This window comes from Pollicipes pollicipes, unplaced genomic scaffold (assembly GCF_011947565.3).
Source record: "Pollicipes pollicipes isolate AB1234 unplaced genomic scaffold, Ppol_2.1 Scaffold_4295;HRSCAF=5057_pilon_pilon_pilon, whole genome shotgun sequence".
Classification (NCBI taxonomy): Eukaryota; Metazoa; Arthropoda; class Thecostraca; order Pollicipedomorpha; family Pollicipedidae; genus Pollicipes; species Pollicipes pollicipes.
This window is the reverse complement of record NW_023596461.1, coordinates 21,616,011-21,632,741: the sequence shown is the minus strand read 5'-3', so window position 1 is coordinate 21,632,741 and position 16,731 is coordinate 21,616,011. Positions and strand designations below refer to the sequence as shown.

General features: G+C 57.6%; 1 protein-coding gene across 1 annotated transcript in view; it reads left to right on the top strand.

Moving 5' to 3' along the window:
• Positions 1–1,288: 1,288 nt before the first annotated feature.
• LOC119097296 (arginine-glutamic acid dipeptide repeats protein) overlaps positions 1,289–16,731 on the top strand; it is an 85,019-nt gene continuing 69,576 nt past the window's right edge. Inside the window, exon 1 of the mRNA XM_037220344.1 lies at positions 1,289–1,786. Coding sequence (XP_037076239.1) covers positions 1,471–1,786 — 316 coding nt within the window. The 5' untranslated portion in view covers positions 1,289–1,470. The remainder of the gene's footprint in view (positions 1,787–16,731) is intronic.

Genomic DNA, 16,731 nt, shown 5'->3' with positions numbered 1-16,731 from the left:
ACTCAAGTTGATTTCTCACAACTCCTAATAGGCATGACGCTGTCATGGGATTTAGTGACGGACGAAAACTGGATAACTTCTCCAACGTTTCCAGTCCCAACACGGTCTATATTCTGGCTAAGATATAATATTTTCGGGTAAAACAGAGGTATTACATGCCTGTGAATATTCTCTTCTTGGGCAAGGTTCATTTTTGGCCGGAAGTTTTCCCGTCCGGATAAATCCGTCTAAATGCAAATAAAATTGCACATCAGCAGCATTGTCTCACTCTCAGCTGTCTCATTCAGCAGCTTTTGGGAAAATCTATCCACATGAGAAAATATATCCCGCTAAACCTGAGCCCTCCTCTTTACGACAATATTCACACGCAAGGTCATACCTAAGTTTTACCATATTTCAGATGACGGACAAATCGAACACGATCAGTGCGACTAGGCACGACCAGAGCCGATATGACGTCATAAGACACGCGGTGATTGGCACCCATGGCGTCGAGCCTCAGGCGCAGCTTTAGTCCACAGCCAAGAAAAGCCTGGTGAGCCACCGGAAGCTTTCTATTGAACAGCTGGAGCAGTTGCGAGCGTGAAGGTTCGTTTGATTACAAGGCTCACTATCATCACACTTAGCTAGATAAAACTGTGTTTAAGATGGAGTTGACTGAGTGGGAGAAAAAGGGGTGTGGCGTAAAGAAGAAAAAACGGAAGAGGCCAGTCACAATCTACTGCACCGTCGTGCTGCACAGCAAGTACTACCGAAAGACAGACCCACACGCGCGAATCCCGTGGTCAAATTTCCGACAAGGTGCAGATATCTGACATTTTCAGGCGGTTGTAATGAGAGTCTTCTGAAGTGTAGCAGTCAAACAGACAACATCCAGTTTCTATTGCAAAAACGGCGCTAACCCCCAGCCGGGTGGCGCAGGCTGGAAGGCTGCGCTATTCGTATGCAGTTTGCGTCAAAACCAGAGACCTGCGATTGTCGAATGCCACGCCTCTTATAAATGGACCCACAGGAGGCATAATGTTCTGAATCTCCACAGTAGCATTATTCACAATCACTGGAACGATGTGTTAATTTGCGAGATTCATTTCTCCGGGAGTTAACTCCGACCGCCACATGTTCAACCTATCGATTTTCCTTTTCGAGGCTGTCCGGCCGCGCGCGCGAGGCCGTACGGTCTATCTGCTGTATCTTTACTGTGTCAAATAGGTTGTGAGTGCCGCTGGGGCATATTACCGCGAGGGCGCCGAGAGCGCGGGCGGCCGCGTGCCAGTCGGCGAGTGGTCCGCGCGCGGTGAGGAGTGGAGCGGACGGGCGGCCGGCCGGCGGCAGCGAGCACGCGCTGGCCGCCGAACACGGCTCGTCGATTTGTAGCCGAGCAGCCGAGTTGGTGGCGCGTCGCCCGGCGGGATGGGCGCCCGCCTCGCGCGGTGAAACAAAGAGCACGTGCCGGGGCGCGCGCGCCGCGCGATGGTGTCGCTGGATCAGGACGGCGAGCAGTGCGGCAAGACGGAGAAGGGCGGCGGGGCGGAGCGGGGTGACGACGAGGAGGCGATGCGAGGCGACCTGAAGGCCGAGCCGTCGCCGGCCGTGGGCGCGGAGGCCGGCCGGCCGGCCGCGGCCGAGGCGGACGCCGACGCGGCGCCTCCGCAGCCCGAGTACGACGACTTCGCGATGCCGGTGGCTGGCAAGTCGCGCCTTGTGCGTGGCCGCGGCTGGCGCGGCGCCGACGGCGAGTACGTGCGCTACAAGTGCTTCGACGACGACACTGAGTACCTGCCCGGAGGTGAGTGTCGCCAGCGCCGGCGCCGCGTCCGGCCGCCGCCGCCAGCGACGCGACGGTTGGCGCGATCGGCACCGCCTCCGCCTCACGGCCGCATCGATGCGTAGTTGACGTGGTGACGCCATCAACTCTGCCGGCCCGCGTTAGCTTGCGTTTGACAAAGAGAGCACTGCGCCCAAACTCGGGCGTGCTTTTTGTAGCCTGCCGCGGGTTTTTGCCACCGCTGCGCCCATCACCCCGTGTTGTTATTAGTCGCGGCACTTCCCCGCATTACGAACCATTAGCATGTCCGGCAAGGTATTATGGATAATTCGCTGACATGCATGCTTGCCTTTCAACTCATCCATTATCTAATTAAGCGCAACCGGCGTCTTGGCGTGGATCACGCCCGGATTACCTGCCGATTTCGCAATCCTCCACACCTTGCCGCTGTGCTGCGCCAGAGATAGTCGCGATCAACCGCGCCGGCGACAGCCGCCGACCCCGCGGCGTTGCCTCTCACTCGCCGCCGCCGCGGCGCGTGCAGCCCGCAGCAGCCGGCCGCCGCTGACCGGGCCGTCACGAGTCGCCGCGGCGACCCCGCCGCGCGCCCGCCGCGAATCGATGGCGTCCGCCGCACAAATCCGCCCGTGATGGGGTGCATCAGCTGGCCGACCGCGGCGGCGCCGGTTACTTACCTGCTGTTGCGTCACCTGACCCGACCGGCCGCGCTGCGCCGGCGGCGACACCCGCCATCGGGTGGACGCGGGGCGGGCTTGGCTGGCCGGCTGGCTAGGTCGCCGGGTCATGATGACGTGCCCGGCGGCTGCGGAAGGGAAGCGTTACCCGGAGGGAAGCGTGCCGGGTGGGCCAGGTATTTGCCGCGGGACTTCAGGACTAAGGTTTCTGTTCAACCAGGCTTCGTTGGCGACCGGCGGTCCCTCTCTTCCTCCGTCTCTCCCTCTGTCTCTCTCTCCCTCTCTCTCTCTCCCTCCCTCTCTTCCTCGTTCTCTCTCTCCCTCCCTCTCTCCCACTCCCTTCCTCTCCCTCTCTCCTCTCTGTCTCCCTCTCTTTCTCTTTCCCGTCCTCTGTTCACCTTCCTTCTTTTCATTTTATTGCATTTGCTCGCCGTCTCAGCATATCACGATCAGCCATCAGGCTCTAGTTTGCATTTACCCACCGCGAATTCCCAGCTTTCTCCACCACCGCCCGATACCTTGATCATTGGCGTGTTCCTCAGCCATCGGATCTCGCACCGCCGTCCGGACCGCCGTCGCTTGCTCCGGGGCCTGCATCCACGGCCTCCCCTCAGGCGCCGCGGCTCGAGCCCGTGCGGCTGCCCCCTTCGCGCTCCCCAACCGAGACCCTCCCTTCGGCAAACACGACCGGCAAGCGCGCCCGAGAGGGGAAAGGGAGGGGACGCGTCGGGGAGCGATTAGCGCCCGCCCCCCTCCCCACGCCCGGTGAAGCGATCCGGGGCTGGGGCCGACCGGAGGCCGGGGACGTGCGACACGGCAGTGGCGCCCCAGGCGCTGGGCCGGGTCACGCCGCCGCCCATGGGACAGTCGCGCGGCGGCCGGCGCGGTGCGCGCCATTTTGCCGCGGCGGTCACGGCAAACACGGTGCGGCGGCGCCTGGCGGCGGCGGCGCGAGGTGCGCACGATTGATGCGCTAATGATGAGGACTCGGGGCGTTCGGTGCGCCGCTGCGGCGGCGAGAGAGCCGCCAGCCGCGCGGAAAAACACGTCCGCGGGCACTGTGCACGCCCGGGGAGCGGCCGGAGGATGCGCGCGCCGCGCCGCTTTTTGCCGGGGTGCGGTGCGGCAGCGCGCCGCTGTGCCATCGTGCGCAGCGGGCCTTCGCACCTGGGCACCAACCGAGCCCGTGTGTCCTACGCCCCAGCGGGCCTCTCGGCCTTCGCGACCTGGCCAGCGCCCGGACTTCCGCGCCGCGGCCGGCCGCCCTGTCCCCCGTCACCGCTCCGCTCGGCTTCCTCGGTGGCGGTGCGCGCTGGGAGAGGCGAGCCGACCGCCCCGGGAACGACGAGCGGAAGACCTGGGTAACTGACCGCGGCCGGCATCCTGCCAGCGCGGCGAGCGGCGCCCAGGCCGGGGAGGGCCGGCCGCGGGGCGCGCGGGCCGGTCGCCGCCCGCACACCAAGGCCGGCAGCCGAGCAGCGCGTCGCCTGTTTGTCCAACACTTGAGACGGGGGGAGGGGGAGGGTCAGGGCTGAGGACGAAGCCGTATACGGAATAAATCGGTTTGTTCTCAATGGTTGCCATAGCGCCGGTAGGTTTTCATTTCCTGGCGGCAATTTGCGTGACAGACTGCAGCCATCGGAGCCACGGCCATGGTGAACCATCGGGAAGTGTAGGTGGGCCTTCTAGCGCTCTGCGTCAGACCGTGTAGCCGTCAACTGATCGCCGGCCGGCGTGAGCTGTCAGTACTGCACCGGCCACCTCGCGCGGACGCGGCAGGTGCCGCTCGGCTGCAGCCTCTGGCAGCAGCTGGCGGGCGCGGCGGCCGCCTGCGTGCGTGCCCAGTCACCATGTCCGCCGCCGCCGCCGCCGCCGCTGTCGTCCGGACGCAAAGCGCACTTTCTAGCGGCCGTGCGGTGGCCCGTGCTGGGTCGAGACGCGCGCGCGCGAGCGCGCGAACATGGCACCGCGCGCGAGAACGGGCGTGCGCGACGCCGGCGGATCTGTGCACGACCGCGCGGGAACGCCCCATTGATTGGTGTGACGTCACGCGGTCAGAGGACGGCCGGCTGACGGCCGAGCCGGTTACCTTGGACGACTCCGGCCGTATTCGGGTGGCGGACGCGCGCGGCGCCGACGGCCGCCACGCGGCGTCAGCGGTTGGCTGTCGGCGTCGATGACGGCTCTTGTGGCGAGCCAGGCCGGACAGCCGCGGCGTGACGAGATGATGGTGTCTGCGGCCCGCGGCCCGCGGCTCCCGTGGGGTAGAAGTCCGAGAGAGAGAGCATGTTTCTGAAATTAAAGCTGTCGCCTGACTTTAACACTAGACCGTCGAGCGATAGATTGTTCACTGGATTGGTTGATTTTGGTGTGTTTGCTGCATTGCATAATATTCGTCAACAGATGTAGTGTTTTCGATATAAGAGCATGACAAAAAGGCGCAGAACCATCAAACATGACCATAAAAACAACAATAACCATAAGTATCATGGTGTGTATGACAATAGGCCGCACAACAGGGCGAGCGTTGTGAGACTTCGCTGCTGCTATTTGTTTTAGAATAAAGACATTTCAGAAGCCTCCGACATTCCAGCCACGTGTAGTTTGACGTCCGGGGAATCTTGTGAGAAATAAGCTTCAGCTCTGAGCAACGTTTACCCACGCTGCAGAAGTGGCATACGAGCGATGACTTGCATGTGATGATGACACATTAGGTAGATGACCTCAGGGCGGAACACAGCACACAGGGTGACCACTACTATGGTGGTGGTGGCACAAGCTGCCATGATGAAACGCGTGTGCTTAGGTCTGGTTTATTTGACGAATGGCGATTAATGCGGCAGTTGTTTTTAGCCCAGCCACATCGTTGCATGTACACAAAATTTAGACAGCGAGTTTTTCCGGTGAGGTTCCGCGGTATATTTTGTTTAATGTTCGTCGTGTGGAGTTTCAAAGCTTTGTTTTTCGCATCGCGGGGATGCTCGGGACGGATACAACTAACCAGACCATAGCACCCGTTTCATTTGGGCAGGTTGTGCCGTCGCCACCACACTAGTGGTTACACTTACTGTATTCGTCCACGAAGTCATTTGCCTAGTTTCAACGTCACATGCTAAGTCATCGTTCGCACGTCGCTTCTCAAGCGTAAGTAAACATTGATCAGAAGCGAACCTTGTGTCTAATGAGATTACTCTGGACGCCAAAAAACGTCTGGTTCAGAGTTTTGCGAGTTTCTGAAATGCCTTGATTCTAAAAATTGGTGCCGAGGAAGCCGTAACCGTGAAACATATGCCCTGTTTTATGGTCCATTGTAATAAATGCCATGATACTGGGAGTTATTGTTCCTGTTATGACCATGATGTCAAGTCTCAGCTTTGCACTCAGTCAAATTAAGAACCATTCCATCGAGAGCGTGGGAACAGGTGTGGCCGAAAACCATCATCTACTCCACTTTTTGTGAACGCTAAGCATTAGCACGGTGATGTGTGGTAGAATGAAGTAAAAGGTGGTGTTTTCGCCACACTCTTTGGCCGTTTATACGCTGCTGCGCGCTGTCCCTTACAGAGGCGTGGCGTGCGGCATGTGGTGGTTGGGTAGCTCTCAGGTTGGGTCATGGGGATCTCACTAGGCAGATCTCACTCGGCAGTCGCTCCCCCCCCCCCCCCCCTCCCTCCTCCAGATAGACGAGGGCTCGCTCGAACAGCCTCTGGGACCGCCGCGAGCATTTATCCGAGGCACCGACCTCCTCTGTCTCCTGTCCACCATCGAGTCTGCCTCCGTTGTACGCTGAGACAAATTATTGGGGCACTGGGACTCAACTGGTTGTCAGAACAGCCAGACGTAAATCGTGCATTTTTCAGCTCGCGCTCCGCACGCGAAGGCAACCTTTGGCACACTCCCGAACACCTGAATCGCCCCCTCCCCTCCTCAGCCCACCTGGCTGCCATTGCGCGGCCAGATCATGACCGGGAGAAACTGGTCTTCAATCGCTAGACCGACGCCGAGGGAATCCACTCAATGTTGGCCGTCGATTTGGCGACCCGTTCGGTTCCGTTGGTGCGCGTTCGAGAGGGGACGCTCGTTGTGTCGTCGTTGGGCCGTCGATTTGGCGACCCGTTCCCCGTTCCGTTGGTACGTGTTCGGGAGGGGACGCTCGTGTCATCTTCGCCACACGGGGAGGCTCTGACGTACCCGCAGGAGCACTCGTGATATCTTATCGCGGGTATTTTTCTTCGCTGGTTTGGCCACCACTCCAGGGTGTTTCTCGGCGCATCAAGGCACACCATTGGACGCAAACCTGTCTGAAGTTGCATAATTTAGCAATGCAAGAATTGATATCATAGACTGGCACGCAGATTAGCGTGCCGAAGCATAAGCCGATACAAACGGATTAATTCTGTTATGGTTTGTCCGGTTTGATTTCATGCATGTGGATAACACAGCATATGGGCACTCATCCAGTCCCATATGAATCCGTGGGATGACATACGAGTGTCACAAGATTCAGTTGCACAGCGCGTGTTCTCAACTAGTGGTGTGCAGCACAAGTGCACCCACCCTCCGGGTTTTTCAACATTATTTTAAAAGGTTACCGCCGCCGATCATTTTAGACCCACAGCCTGCGGTTAATTTGGCTTGTTTCCTGTACTTTGACCAGCGACGAAGAAGTTACATTCTGGCTGAACTTTTAATACTGTCCTCGACCTCGTGGACAAACTGCTGCGAGGAGATTGTTCGCGCCACGTGACGATACCAGCTTCCTGTTCCCTACTCTGACCATGGTTGATGTGTCATCTAACCATATGCATTTTCCGAAAAAGCAAATAAAATGTTCTGGAGCTGTTTACCCGGCACCGCCGGTTATAGACGACCACCTAAATCGTTTTAACTTCGCCAGCTATCGTTCCGCTGTCCTGCCCTGAACGAGCTCAATTTGGAAACTTACAAACGACAGATCGAATGGAGGAACAAACGACAGGTCGAGTGGAGGAGCAAACGATAGGTCGAGTGGAGGAACAAACGACAGGTCGAGTGGAGGAGCAAACGACAGGTCGAATTGAGGAACAAACGACAGGTCGAGTGGAGGAACAAACGACAATCGAGTGGAGGAACAAACGACAGATCGAATGGAGGAACAAACGACAGGGGAGTGGAGGAACAAACGGCAGATCAAATGGAGGAACAAACGACAGGTCGAGTCCCGGATGCACCTAAGGCTGTTTGCCGGCGGATCAAGGCTGATCCCATTGTACGATTAATGGAATTGTGAGGCGAGAAACTTTGCAGGAAGTTCAGAACGCCGTTTTGCTTGGTTTATTGAGGCGTCTAGACATAAAGGCGTTTCAAGCTTATCTGAAATGCGCCTGTCGCGATGCTGCGCTTGATCCATGCCCCGAACCGGACGGGCGTGTATGGTCGTGCGTTGGCGACCACAACATACCGCGCCGCGGATTTGACGGCACCGGCAGTGATATCACGCCGGGGGCTGAAGATCGGCTCTGGCGACACAAGTGGGGTCAAGGTCGTGCCCTCACGCGCCGTCTCTGGCACGAGGGGTGAGGTCAGGACCAAATGCGCTCACAAACCTGGATCGGGAGTGGCAGTTGGTGGTGGCGTGGGGGCCACGTGAGCGATAGAGGCGTAGCCGTTTCGGTGTGATGGCTTTAGGCTTTGGGCATTCGAGCGCCATTAACGTTGGAGCAAATTGAATGCCTCCTGTTTGGTGACGCAAGCACAAAAAACAGCGCAAAATATGGGTTAGCCCTCCCGCTCCCCCCCCCCCCCCCCAACCGCTGCCAAGCTCTTGCATTCTTGGTCGCAGGATGAGTATGACCGTGTGTTTACATGCTTGGATTGATACGCTCTCTCTCAGTTGGCTTTGCGCCGCAAGCTCTTCGGTATGCTTTCAGCACTGGTTCGTGTTGGCCGGCCTCTAGCTGCGATGGTGAATGACTTCCGTGGCGCCACCGTCGGAACTGTTTCGAAAATAACTCCTTTGTCTTCTAAATGAGGAAACTAAAGCGCGCCTTTACAGTGGAGAGCTGTCGGCGACCCTCAACTGCCGGCCGTGCGTTAGTGCGACGCCGCTGGCTCGACCGCTCGACCAGGCCGCAGATGGCACTTGGTGGCGTACTTCTGACCTTTTCAGAACGCCCGTCATCCATTCAGCCCCAGCCGCCTACAGTAAATAGCGGCAATCGGGGTGACGGCGAACGATGCCGGCGAAAGGCTGTCTTTGTTTCCGGCGAGGGTCCACCTCCAGCGTAAAAACGGTTCCGTGGCCGCCGGTTCGCACGCCCCGTCCCCACATCATTACCTGGGTGCGTGTCACGCGCTCCGGCGGCGTGACGGGCAATGGAGCGGCCGGGCGGTCGCTTCCAGGCCTGCGCAGTGACGTCTTGAAGGCCGACGAAATATTGCCCACCTTAACTTCATCCCGCTGATGGAGTTGGGCCTTCTCCGAACCGGAACCGTCTGCAGGGCGGCCGGCACACGGCGCGGAGCCCGCGGCCCGCCGCGATGCATAATTCACAGGCCAGCTGTGGCCGGTTCGTTTACCGTGGCGGGAGATGTAACCCGAGTCGGCCCGGGTCGCTTTGAGCGCGAATCAGATTTCGCGCGGCTGGCGCGCGTCGTCCGCGGAAATAAACCACTTCGCCCCCTCCTCCGCGCCGCCGGGGGCTGGCTGCGAGCGGTCGGCGCTGCGGGCGAGCGCCCGGCCGGCTGCGGCACGAGGTAATAAAACGCCCGCGCCACACTGTCGGCCGTTTGGACGGGTGGGCGTGCCGTGGCGGCGGCGATACGGGCCGCGTTCGGGCCGCGCCGTCACCTGCCGGCCGCGCGGCCCGCGCTGACAGGTGCTGTCGGTCTGCGTCGATCCCGGCGGCGTCGGCGGTGCGTGGCGGCCGTCGCGAGCCAGCCCGGCTGGCCCCATGCTGCCGGCGGCTGAAGGCCACGGATGGGGGCCGCGTGGAGATGGCGGGGCCGCGCTGCTGCACTCTGGCGAACTGCGAAGCGTGACTGAGCCCGCTGCCGCCGGCATTGTGACTGCCTAGGAGCGGCGTTGGGTGTACTGCGGCCAGCTCTGAGTACCCAGTAGCCGGCACTCCCGCTGCACGGTAGCTTAGCTGGGCTTCCCATCAACGGACTGCCGACACTCAGAATTGCCTGAGAGCGTCGCTAGCCGTGCTTCCTGCCGTCAGGCGCCGACGGCGGGCCCTCGGAATGTTCAGCAGGCCGCTTGGGCCATCTGTCTGACCGCGGCCGGCAGAAGGCTCTCGCTGCTGCGAGCTCCAATTACGGGTCGGCGGCGCGTCCCGCCGGCCGTTTGCCGGCCGTCGCAGCCGGCTCGCCCTCGGCCGCAGCCGACGGCAGAGATTGCCGCCCGATTGTAAAACTAATCCCGCTCCGGCGGCAGTAAGCCGTGTCATTTTCGCTCCGTTCGCGCGCCGTCGCGCGCCTCCGGTCCGCGCCACCGCCGTCGGCGCGTGGACGGATGGAAATTAGCCCGCCACCCGCCGCTTGTCGGCAGGGCCGGCGCGCCACGTGACGCGGCACGGAGGCAGCGCGCGGCGGCGATCTGACGTCACGGATGGCTGGCGTGGCCTGCCGGTCGCGGCGGGTGCAGGCTTTCCGGTCGGCCGCCGCGATCTGCTGGTCGGCGCGCGGACCGGGGCGGCGGCGGCCGACGCGGACAATGGCCAGCAGACCCACTGTCGCCGCGGGCGCCTGCTGACGGGCCGCTGCGGAATCCTGACCACTGTCCGGCTCACCCCGCCGCGTCCAGGGCGGCCGTGACTACTGCAGAGGCCCTGCGCCCTCATTGGCCGGGGATGGAAAGGCGTTCCGGTGCTTTCCCTTCCTCTGGCGCCGCGGTGTCACGAGAACAGAGTGCCGGGGGCGTCGCGGCATACCGGCTGACCTGACGAGCCGACGCCGTTTTCAGGCGGTGACGTCAGCTAGCACGTGAACGCGGCCACCGCGTGAAATGTTTGCACGTGATTCATGTCAGAGCTGACTGGGTTTCAGATACGGGGAGGACTAGATTACGGGATTAGCAAATACCGATCGCAATCGGTATCTGAGGGCTGCTCATGAATTCGCAATTTATTTTTGAGATGGGGAATAGGTGCCGAATTGGAACCCGGGCCCCCACGTGAGAGGCCGGGGCCCTAATCACTAGAATATCAAGTTCGGTGTCATTTGCAAAATGTCATTATCTTGATTGACCGCTCGGCCTCGTAGCTTCGATGAGCTCCGCGAACGCGGCGTAGCAAAGAGGGTCTTCAGGGAGCCATGATGCCCCTCTGGAGGTGGCGGAGGTTCTCTGGGACCCAAAACCCGAATTGTTTGCAGGTTAAAACGACGACCTTAGGGTTTTGAAATATGAGATCGGGCCCTCAAGGCATCAAAATGGGATCCAGAGCAGGGTGTGGTTTCCTTCTCAATGGGAGTCGTCCATCCCTCCCCATTCTGTGTTTCAGCTCCCCAAGTTTGAGGGAAAAGGGGACAAAGCGGGGAAAATTATTATTTTTGTATATTTTGTGGTAGTTTGTATTATCACTGTATTACTGTGTTTGTATTACTGCTTAGCCCCTCCTCAGCTGATTTTTCTAAGCTACACACCTTATCCAGAGCATGAAAAGGTCCCCGAAAAACGAAACAGGGCTCCTGTAACGAGAAAGCGGGGTCTCTTGGACCGATTTGGCCCCTTCGGCGAGCTCGTGGCTTCGCCCCTAGCCATGTCACTGTCATGTCCGCTCAGGACTGCTGATCTGTCTGACCAGCTTTGTTTCAGCACCGGACACCTCTCTGGGCGGTAGGCGGGCCTGCCAGGCGGGGCATCATTTCCGATCACATGCAACATGGCCGCAATCAACGATTTTCTTGCACGGCTCGACACCGCGCAACGACCAGTTACCGTGGGCCGGATCGGTACGGATCAAATTACCTGCTATCGGGTGATCGGCGGATGGTCACGCGCGCGGGATGTGTGATACCATGAGCTTTGCAGCATGGGTTTGGCAGCGTGCCCGCCGTCGTGATAGCTGCCCACCTGACTCCACCCTGTAATGCCGCCAGGCCTCACTGCGATGTGTTGTGGGTTGATGGCAAGGTACCTTGACCGGCTTGGGCGGGTCTGGTGACCGACCGCTAACCAGCATGTCGCACGAGCCAACGCCGCTCGTTCTGCCCGAGCGGGCGGACTACACAGACGGTTACCGCAGCGCCGTCAGGCGGGCGTAAAAACGCCGCTCTCGTCCCCGGCGGGCCCGCTCCGGACTGGATGAAGATGAACCAGCCTTCTCATCTCGCGGCATTGTTGACTAGGGACCGGCGGCGCGGCGGCGGCGGCGAGAACGGCGCGCTGGCCGCCGTCGGCCGCGGCCGTCTGGCTCGACGGGCCGTCGCCCTAATTGGAGAGGCTCAGCGTGGCCGCGCCTGACACTGCTCGCCGGGCGGCGCGTCCATCACGGGCGGCGCGGCTTCCGGGACAGCCTGAGCCCCCCCCCCTCCCCCCTCCCCCGGCCGCGCCGTTTACATCGGTTCCACTATGTATGTGCTGCGACCAAAACTACCGAGATGAGTGCTGCGACATTGCTTCTGCTGCCAGTGTTTTGCACGACATTAGTGCTACGCGACAAAACTTGCATTACAAAAACGTGTAGTTGTCATTGCTTCTACTGCAAACACTTCACGTCTTTGTTTAAACAGGACATTGCTTCAGCTGCAAATACTGGTACCCGACGCTAGTGCTACACAACAAAACTTATGCTTCAAAGATGTATTATTTTCAATACGTTCACCGCAACAATTTGCATAATCTTTACGCATACGCGACATTGCCCTTACCACTTACCTGCCGTGGAGTGCAAAATACTTGGACACCTAGCAGGGTTGTAGAAGCAACTCGAAACTTGGAGGACCCCAACTGAGCAATATTGCAGTAAAATGCTTGTGGTCCTAGCATAAAAAGTTATAGATTTTTCTGCTACGTGATTTTGTAGATTTGTAGTGCTGAGCGTATGAGCAGAGGCTTAACTTTGGGTAGCAAGATCTCAATGACAGGTATAAACCTTTTGAAACATCGGCTTTGTCGTGTAGCACAAGAGCCTTACATGAGTCATTGCAGTAGAAGTAACGACGCGTTTCGCTGAACGCCAAGCCAGGGGTGTAGTTTCATATTCAGTCGGTAACCCCTTCAACCCATACCTGTTATATAAGGTGTACTGCATTCAGGGCAAGCGCCTTGTGTCATGTATTTTGGAGCAGGTTTGTCCGTTTTCCCTGCTGAGCCTCCACACTCGTTTTGCAACACTACGACAGTGCATTTTACGTTTTTCGGCGGAAAAAAATGTGGCTCAGAACTTCCGTCGTGAGTCTGTCGATCGCAATATTTACAGCAGCAGTAATGTACTGACACTGTGGAATGGGCACCTGCGGCCTGATCTCACCCAGCCAGGTACTTCCATGTGTCCGTTCCCTCCAGGACTTTGGTGAGGCTTAACTTATGGGTTGGAGCAACAACGTGTGTAATATGTGGACAGCGGCCTGTATGGTATTGCATAAATGTCGCACATAAGTATTGGCCGAGGAAATAAAGTCGCTGACAAGTAGGACTATCCAGGTTTTTGCAGCAGACATAATGACGGGCAAAAGCTGTTTTAGCAGAAGTTTTTCGTAACTTTTCAAGTTTTGCTGGGAAGTGTGGCATTGATATTCCTCAACTCGTTGCAGTGGAAGTAATGTCGCGTTTAAGTAAAGACTACATAAGTTATTGGTGTAGAAATTGTGACTAGTATATGCTTTTGCAGAATACGTTCTCTGCATAAGCGTTTGCCTTTAAGGCCATTATGGATATAAGTTTTTTGCGGTAAAAGTTTTGTCGTGTGGCAATCATGTGCTTGAGCTCTTGCAGTGGAAATAATGTCGCGTATTAGTAACGACTGTAAAAGTTTTTGCAACATATATGGGTACATGTATAGGTTTTTGAACATTCATTTTGTGGTGTAGCAGTCATGTCGTGTATAAGTCTTTGCAGCAGAAGTAATGTCGCGAATTAGTAAAGTCCGTGCAAGTTTTGCAGTAGAAGTAACGTCGCGTACAACTGATGCCGTAGCACGCCTGTCGGTATGAGTTTTTGCCGTAGCACTAATGTCGTGACATCGTTCACGTCTGGTGGCGGCGGCCGGCAGTGCAGCCGGCCCTTTGATAACCCGGACTGCCGCACGCGAGCCTCTCGCCCCTCCCCCTCCCCCCGCCGAGGCAGAGCGGGCCGGCGCAGGGCGCCGGGCCTGTCGCGTGTGGAGAGGGAGGTACCGCGTCAGTCGAGCCTCTCCCCTCACGGCGTAAGAGACGGCTGATACACGGGCGGGCCGGCCTCGTGCGAGACGGGGGGGGGGGGGGGGGATCTCAGGGTTCTGGCTGGCGGCGGGTGGCGCGTTGGCGGCCGTCGAGTGAGCGCGACGCGAGCGTCGGCCGGTCATGCCCGCCACGGCCGTCGAACGGGATTGACATCGAGTGAATCGACCCCGGGCTGCCACCAGGAACCTTTTGAACGGAATGGGTTGTTAGCGTCGTTAAAGAACGCCGCAGCTCACCAGCGTTGTCGACACCCGAGGCGCGCCATGTCTTTTGGCAGAATCGGTTAACGCCATGTTCCACTGTTTCCATGATGAGACTTAGTCTGCCTCCTAGCGTGACTGAATAGAAGAGCCGTAACGTCGAGCTACTGTAACCAATCACGTGACGTCGAGCTGCTGTAACCAATCATGTTAAATCCCGAACATTGTAATTTTGGTAATTAGGGTTTGCGAAACAATGTCAAACATTCTGAGGAAAGTTTTTTGCTGCGTCGCTGCTGCTGGGACAGAGTGAGCCCGTATGTGGTTAATTTCCGTGAGCCGGCCGCCAGTCTGAAACACGTGGGATTCAGCTGCCAAGGTTTTACCATAGCCGATTGGGCCGGCACATGCACCAGGGGCTCAAGAGCTTAGTGCCTCCGAAAGTCAGGCAAACGGTCTTCGCCCGAGGTGGCGTAATCACTGCAGCTGAATCGCGTCAGGCTCAGCCTGGATCCTGATGTTACAATACCACGCAATGCTGCTGCCCGCTGATCGGACTACCTTGCATTTGTGGGATTTAATATCGGAGAGATCATAGATATCAGATGTATCAGTCGTATAGGTACAAGATAACTGCAGCAACGTTTTATGGTTTTATTTGCAGGGTGCAGCGGGTTCTTCCAACAAAGAAGTCCATTAAAGTTATGCGGGGACGTGCAGTTGAGCATTTTATAGGCCTTGGATTATTCGCAGCTCATGCTGACGACAGCTGAGAATCCTCTTCCGGGCCTGTCCTAGGTCCTGGAGCCCTGTCACCAGCGAATCGTTTGGAAGGGCGAACATTGGGGTCGGCCGCAGGGCACAAAGCCTTTTCATGATGAAACGGGTCTGGATCCTTGCATAAAGCGGTGCGTGGTCAATGTTTCGCTTGATGGCAGACTTGCAAGGCAAGACTGGCATGGACGATCCTGGATCCAACTTGTTGGTCACGATCTTGCTCAGTGCTACAACTGTGTCTAAGGCCTCTACCCAGCGATGGCCGTATTGAACGCCGTTTGGAACACTGAACAACGAAGTAATGGAAGAGAATGGAGCGGACGTATTGGAATGTTCTCGCTGGTAGCTGTGAGGACTGCGAAGGTCCGCCCATGGAACTGTCAAAGTCCAAGACAATATAATATTTGTCAATATGTCAACAATATAATATTGCGTAATTTGTCAACACGACCTGCCCCGTGCCATGGGTGGTTGGGGAAAAGTTCCCTGAATGCGTCACATCTAAGAATAGGTTGGTTCCATACGCTGTGCAGACAGTCGCATATCTCCTGTTAGTCAACGAAGTGACGCGCCTTTGCAAGGCGTCGCGGCTACGCCAACCGCCCTCTCATTATGCCTTCGTATTGCCCCAAATATTTAGTGGTAATCGTGAAGAATGTCGTACTTGAGGAGGCCATGAAGGCCACTTCGACGTCCCCCCCATCGCCGGCTTTGCGTCTCAAGGCTGTCGTTCCTTCGGAACTACGTGGTCAAGGCCGGCGCATCCACGCCGAACATGGCCTCTGTGGCGCCCAGGCGTCATGTCCGATATCTGACGCATCGGATCGCGGGCCCGTGTTCCTTTCGCCTGCAGGTCACGTGGTGCGGTCACGTGGTACGCCAGCTGGCCAGACCGGTCGCGAGCGTGAGTGGTGGGATGTCGCGCCCCGGCGGTGTTTACCTCCAGCCGCAGCGACTGCCGCGGCCGGGGGCGGAGCGGCGGGCGCCCGCGTTTGTGGCCGGTTCAGGCATAAACGGTGCCCGTGCCGCCGTTGTCCCCTGTACGAGTGATACCGCCGATTTCAGAGCTGTGTGCGAACCGCAGAGCGCAGGTCCGCAGAGGTTGCGGTTCACGTGCAATCAGAGCTATACACACATTGGCGTGTTGACAAACGGACGGTATGTCAGCTGTGTGTCATCCATGCTTGTTCGTCGGCGCGCACTTATCGCCGGCGATCGTCGCGACGGACTGAAAGGGAGGGTTCCACATTTGTATGGGGTTCTGAACTGAAATAGCCACGCTGAAGGTCATTCAGTGGTTTCTTTGCCGGCTTGTTATTACGGAAATAAGACTTGTAATCGAACAACTTAAAGGAAATGTTTCACACTTCAGATATTGAGGCAAGCACCAGGTATGGTGCCGTAAGCTTTCTTTATAACTATTGGAGAACTTTTAACGCTATGACCGTGTGTATGAATACAAGTTAAGATCTTAAACTCACGGATAAATATGCCAGTCACCACGAGAAGGGGCCAAAATACGAGCCCATAATGATATTGGGCTGAGTGATGCTACTGCCATCTCTCGGCGAGTATGAAGTGCGACAAGCCAGTGCTAGGCGCCCCGTGACGCAATTTAACAATGGCGTATTGAAGAACATGGTAATTAACAAGGTTTTTGTCTGGAGCAGTCTTTCCATTTGAAAGCATACCAATAGTTGCATGTGAATTCGTGTCATCATATCTCACGCCTGCTTCAATATTTTCAAATGCGGAACACTCCCTTCAAAATTTAAAGTGCAGCACAAGTAGCCGTTAAACATAGAGCAAAACGCAAGTTTAGACTTTTGGTACTTCAACGCGCTTCTGGAGGTCAACAAATGTCACCATACGCAACCGATTGCACCCGATCATTATCATACATAACGATTTTTGTGTTAGTTTGCCATAC